This window comes from Mycteria americana, unplaced genomic scaffold, assembly GCF_035582795.1.
Source record: "Mycteria americana isolate JAX WOST 10 ecotype Jacksonville Zoo and Gardens unplaced genomic scaffold, USCA_MyAme_1.0 Scaffold_42, whole genome shotgun sequence".
Lineage (NCBI taxonomy): Eukaryota > Metazoa > Chordata > Aves > Ciconiiformes > Ciconiidae > Mycteria > Mycteria americana.
In genome coordinates this window covers 198,831-205,186 of record NW_027445629.1, presented here as the reverse complement: position 1 = coordinate 205,186, position 6,356 = coordinate 198,831, and the positions used below count along the sequence as shown (strand labels likewise).

The following is a 6,356-nucleotide window of genomic DNA, read 5'->3' as shown; positions in this document are numbered from 1 at the left end:
TATGTCGCGGATGAGCACCCCGAGGACCCACAGTTCTTTCTGTTTTAACAATGGGTCGGGCTTCATGCTCAGGAGGATTTGTGGGGAACAAAGGGTTGTCGTCTTCTGGCTCGCTATCATCGGGATCACCCCAGAAGTCTCCATCCCAGTCTTCAGGGGATACTATTAGTTTCCTAATCTGTATGATGTCGGGGGGGCGGGGAGGCAGTAGAAGCATCATCTCGACCTTTTCTCCCACCTTTTGTCTTTTTTCCTTTTCCTCCTGTAACTGTTTCTGCAGTTGTTCAATTTTTAAAGATAGTAACAACTCAGTTGCCTTTCTACCTTCTGTTTCTTTCTCTAGGTCCTGCTCCTTTTTATTTCTGTTGTCTCTTTCCTGATGTGCAGCTTCTAAACAGGCACCTAGCATCTTGCAGATAATTCCTTTCCCTTTTCCATCTTTTGTGTGGCCTCTAGTTACTTTTAGGAGTTCTTCAACGGCTTCCCAATTATGCCAATTGTCACGAGTCCATTCTGCTGAGAATTTGGGACTCGGATTCACTCCATGCCTCCGTAAATAATCAGTGATACTACTTGCCATCCTGCCAACTATGCCAGTTTGTCGCGGATGGAGGGAGGGTGCACTTCACTCGTAAGAGAGAAGGAAAAATATAGTTTATTGATACAGAATAGGGAGTTAACAAAGTTCAACGCGACAGTGTTTTAACCAGATTCGATGGCGAGGTACACTTGATTATTTACTGCCTAGAGGACAGGGTCAGACAAAACTGTGAGGGAGACCCTCCCGTTGAGTCATGAGGTTCGGAAAAAGATCCCCTTGCTTTCTAAACTCCTTCTCAGAGAGGAGTCTAGGTGCGGCTAGATCCAGTCCTAGTCCCAGACTTGGTCAACGGTTTATATCTAAAGGATTATATGTGTGCAATCAATCCTTTATATCACTTAGCTAAGATTTCAAAGTTTAGCATGCTATTAGTCACTTACCGAGGATTTGTTGCGGCAAGGAATCTCTCGACCTCGAGGAGTAACCTTGAGAGGCGTCCCGGCTCAAGGGGAGATTGTGGCGTGCAGCCCGCTGCCGTGCAGGAGAGCTCAAAGGGCTCTTGGGCTGCTCGTTATTTATGGGGGATAAGATGATTGACTCATAGTCATATTTGCATACTGACCACAGATTTTAGTTTCTTCGGTGGGTGCATTGCAGAATAGCCCTAGGCTATTGTGTTGTTATCTGTCTCCTGAATCCACTTTGAGCCGATGCAGCCATCGTGACCAGATGCATCCATTACAATCACCACTGGTGATTATCACCTAAGCAGGGTTGCAGGAGATAAAGGTCAGGGGTGGGGGAAGCACACTGTCACAGAGGTCAAGTGCATCCGTCACACTCCACCCTGTGACTATGGTCAATCCACTTTATCGACTCTTGCAGTGGTAGTACGGTCACCTCTTGCCTCTATGTCATTAATATTGCAGTATTTATGACATAGGTGTATTGCAGTGGCGTACTGCAGATCAGTGGTAAGAGTCCAATTAGTTGATAAGCTGTTTAGATAAGTGTCCGAATTAATGTTAGTTATATAGTATTTCACACACAGAATCAATTGATTGTATGCGTTTTACATGCTGGGTGGATGTAATTTGTTTCATTGTTTGCCAAACTTTGAGATACAGAACGATGACAAGCAATAAACATAATAAGGTTAAAACTAACAGAACTACAATAGGATGCAGCATCAAATTCAAACTTCCAGTTGCTGTTGGGAACGATCCAAAAAGAGTTTCCCAGCAGTGAGGCTCTCCATCTTTCTTCCCTCTTTCTAGGTGTGACGGTGTGCTCCCCCCGCCCTCGACCTTTATCTCCTGCAACCCTGCTTAGGTGATAACCACCAGTGGTGATTGTAAATGGATGCATCTGGTCACCATCGGCTCAAAGTGGATTCAGGAGACAGATAACAACACAATAACCTAAGGGTTGGGCTATTAGCCCAACAATAGCCTGTGTTGGGCTATTGTGTTGTGCCTAGGGCTATTGTGTTGTGTACCCACCCAAGAAACTAAAACCTGTGGTCGGCATGCAAATATGACTACGAGTCAATCATCTTATCCCCCATAAATAGCAAGCAGTCCAAGAGCCCTTTGAGCTCTCCTGCACGGCAGCGGGCTGCACGCCACGATCTCCCCTTGAGCAGGGACGCCTCTCAAGGTTACTCCTCGAGGTTGAGAGATTCCTTGCCGCAACAGATCCTCGGTAAGTGACTAATAGCATGCTAAACTTTGAAATCTTAGCTAAGTGATATAAAGGATTAATTGCGCATATATAATCCTTTAGATATAAACCGTTGACCAAGTGTGGGACTAGGACTGGATTTAGCCGCACCTAGACTCCTCTCTGAGAAGGAGTTTAGAAAGCAAGGGGATCCTTTTCCAAACCTCATGACTCAACGGGAGGGTCTCCCTGACAGTTTTGTCTGACCCTGTCCTCTATGCAGTAAATAATCGAGTGTACCTCGCCATCGAATCTTGTTAAAACACTGTTGCATTGAACTTTGTTAACTCCCTATTCTGTATCAATAAACTATATTTCTACTTCTCTCTAACGAGTGAAGTGCACGCTCACTCCATCCGTGACACTAGGACAGGGTTTCTCTCTTCTGCATCATGATGGATGGTAGTCAGGGTTCTTTGTCCATTGTTTCGAATTCGTTTTAGCAATTGATTCAGGTCATCATGTTGCAAGAGTTTTCTCCCCAATATGAGATTCATTGCAGTAGGGGGAGGCAATAACTCTTGATACAGTGTATAGTAAGATTGTAGCAGTTGGTGGGTTGTGACAGGAGCCGAAGAGTTGCAATCGCATCCCATAATTTTGGTAAAATTACAAATACCAATATTTGAGTGATTGTATATATCTACAGTGGTATTGTCTATAGAATCACAAAGGGTTCTCATACAAACACGTCCGTTTCCAACATATACAAGTACAGTTTCAGGGGTTTCATTAGGATGTATTTCAAAAGGACAACCACGTTGTTCTGTGTCAAGACAAATGCCTTGGGCCTTAATGGTATTCCTGTCACAAATAAATCCCTGGTGTTCCCATGCAACGCACGCATCAACATCAATAGTTTGCCATTTGTTCCATACCCTATGTTCTAACGGGCAGAGGACAGTCCCACTGCGATTTAATCCCAGTGCAATGATTGGGTATATGGTGTATACCGAAGCATTGCGTATTGTCAGAACAAAAGCTGTGGCTTCAGTGTCAGAACGGTCATAGGTAAAATTGACTAGACAGCACCAGGATTGGAATCTCTTTTCAAATTCAGTTACGTTGTCCCAGATTACTTTTTGAATTTCAGTGGGTAAGGTGCCCTCTTCACCTTCTCTTACAATTGCTGCCACAGTAGATTGCACCCACAATTGAGCTTGAATACAACTAAGAGCGAGAGAGACATTAATTTGGGCTGCACCTAGCGTGTTCACAATTAGTTGGTGGTCTTCTTCGTTAATTCTTTCCCATTGAGGTAACAGATCAGATAAGAGCCATTGGTTAGTTCCCAGTGCCGATAGAGAAGATCGCAATGAACGTTCTAATTTGTGCAAATTACTTGTTGCTGAGCTTATTTTGTTTGCTAAAGCTTCAGCGTCCATGCTGTTTAATACTCCTAATCCAGTTTCTAAAGTACCAGTCACATCTCTTCTTGATCGTTTTGGAGAGGTAAGGGCTCGTGCATGCAACCACGCTACCCATCCTGCATAGGACACACTTAGGAATGGTGAGCAAGTAGGTTTAATTGCAGAGATACTGATCTGCGTTGATAGTGCCACTCGTTTGAGGGACCATGATGGATTAAACAGCACTTGTTGCTGGCCTGTATGTTTGATGGCATAAGGCCCAATTTTAAAACTTTGTGGGGATAGAGCAGAAATTTGTGGGGATAGAGTTTTCTTGTCCTTTACAGTCGGGGGGGATGTTAAGGGAGGAGTTGCTGTTGTTGTGCTAGGCTCAATAATGTGTATTTTGAATTTAAATGACAGTCCTGTGTTCCTGCGATCCCAGACGCAGATTACGGAACCAGGTTGTGTTAAGGTAAAATGGTACCAACAGTCCAATCTTTCAGAGGCAGAAAGTTTTCTATTTTTTGTTATTGCATTTGATGTAATGTTATATACAGAAATCTGAGTTGCCTTTTCATGGGTAGACCCATTGATAATCTGGCATCCTATTCTAATTTCTGTCGCTACCGTTCTCCAAAGTCGGGGAATTGTATTAACATCCGTCTCATTTCTGTCCCAGCTCCATTCATTTTCTAAGTATACTTCAGTTCCACGCACGACCACGGTGGAAAGATTTAAATTTCCCTTCCTAGGGAGTGTTCCCATAGCGCCATTAGACTTAGCATGAGCTTGAGACCATGGCCACTCTGGTGTTGTCTCAGTAAGGCTCCTTAGTAAAACTAGGGGAGTATTCAGAGGAGGCACTGACATCATTGTGATAGGTTTAGTGATTGTGAGAGCTATTGTTCCTAATATTACATTGCGTCCCTTCAGAGCGTTCCATCTGCATGCTATTTTAACATCATAATGTTCCTTCAGCGTGTCATGTATTGAGCAATGACTTTATGTTATGGTATTTTCTAGATGGCGTGTAAGAGTTACTGTAAATAATCGTAACAGAAATAGGTGGTTGTGTTTTACACCACCTCACTAACAGGTGGTTGTGTTTTACAAGTCAGGTTGATACTGCTGTCTGTGAGTAACAAGGCAGGTGGCTTATCTGTGTTGACACAATTGTGGCTGCTGTCTTGATTGACAATTAAGTTGAGACAGGTGGGCATCTGTGGGGAAGCAAGTATTCTTGAAGTCTTTGACAGCAGTAGGACAATGTATCTTCTTTTCATCTTGGAGGAGACTGCAAGATAAAAGGGTAGAATAAAGTGGTCTCGGTGGGGTTTTCCGGACAGGTTAACCCATTGGAAAGAAGGGAAAAATCCACCGTGCACTAATTGTGTGTTTTGCACCACTGCTGTCAGTAGCTTCCCAGGCAAGTGGGCCATGAGGTTTAGCTAAGAGTCAGGTACAGTTCCAATTTGTGGTAAATTTGCCATGAGAGGTTGTCCTGGCTGTAATGCTATCGGATGTTTTCTTTCATCAGGAGGTGGAGCATCAGGTCTAGTTTTTGTCAAGAATGCTTGGCTCCCAGGGCTCCCAGTGGGCCCATACCGATTCTTCAATTGATGAAGTACTTTGGAAAGTCAAGTATCCCACTGGGCCTTGTGTGGCTTAAGGCTCTTTTTCAATAAGCCAGTAGCTCTTTCTACCATCCCATTCGATTGAGGATAGTAGGGGGTATGGAATACCCACTGAATTTGCTTCCTGTTTTGCCCATTCTTGCACTTCCTTGTTGGAAAGATGTGAGCTATTGTCACTTTGGATGACATTGGGTGTTGGCAGGCCTGAAAACCAAGAGGATAATCCCTTACTGGTGCTCTGAGCATTAGCCTTCCGACATTTAGTTGCCATGATTAGGCCTGCGACGACCTCTATTCCTGTGAGGATGTATCTATATCGTGGGGAGGGCTTAAAGGGTCCAATGTAATCAATTTGCCATGTTTTCCCTCATAAGGTGTAGGGGTGGTGTTTTAGCAGGGTGATCTGTTTGCAATTTCAGTTGACACTGGAGGCATTCTGTAAGCATGGTTTTACATTTTCCTGTTTAGAGGCCAACCTCGGCTTTGGGCTGCAAAATAACGTGCTTCTCAGCCTGTGTGGCCTCATTTTTGATGTAACCATTCCCCCAGTCAGTACCACTTGGGATCTGGTGTATCTCCTGCTTTTATTCCCCTCATTCTGGCTAATTCATCTACTTGTTGGTTCCGTTTTGTGGCTGGTTGGTCATTGGTTACATGGCCTTCTACCCATGCTAGTTTAAAGGGTGTTTGTCTAGCGATAGCTAATAGTCATTGCCAGACTTCAGCTCTCCAAGCTGGGGATCGATTGACCTCCTGATTTAGAGCTTCCCATTGAGAAAGCCATTGTGTGGCACCTGCCCACACGGCATAGGAGTCGACATAGATAACTTTTGCTCCATTTTGTGCTGCTAGAACTACTGCCCTTCATTCTCCTACTTGTGCACTCCCTCACCTTCTTCTATTACTTGTTTGCCCGTGGTAATTCCTAATGCGGCGGCTTTATACTGCCATTTGATATTTACCCTATTTGCTGAGGCATCGGTAAACCAAATGCCTTTGGTCGGTGTTTTGTCAGTGAGGGGAGGTGCATTTAGAATGCGTGAAGGTTGAAATGGCTGTTTTAGTGCTAGTGGGTCAGTGTTTATAGGCATTTCTAATTTGGAAATG

General features: G+C 44.1%; 1 protein-coding gene across 1 annotated transcript; it reads right to left on the bottom strand.

The window, feature by feature from the left end:
- Nucleotides 1-2,610: 2,610 nt before the first annotated feature.
- LOC142403697 (uncharacterized) lies at nt 2,611-4,380 on the bottom strand. The gene has a single exon (XM_075489911.1). The coding sequence runs from the start codon at nt 4,378-4,380 to the stop codon at nt 2,611-2,613; it is 1,770 nt and encodes a 589-aa protein (XP_075346026.1).
- Between the last annotated feature and the right edge of the window lie 1,976 nt (nt 4,381-6,356).

Excerpts from the sequence above, each read along its gene's own strand:
- LOC142403697 (XM_075489911.1), bottom strand. The coding sequence starts at position 4,380 with ATGGGAACACTCCCTAGGAAGGGAAATTTAAATCTTTCCACCGTGGTC.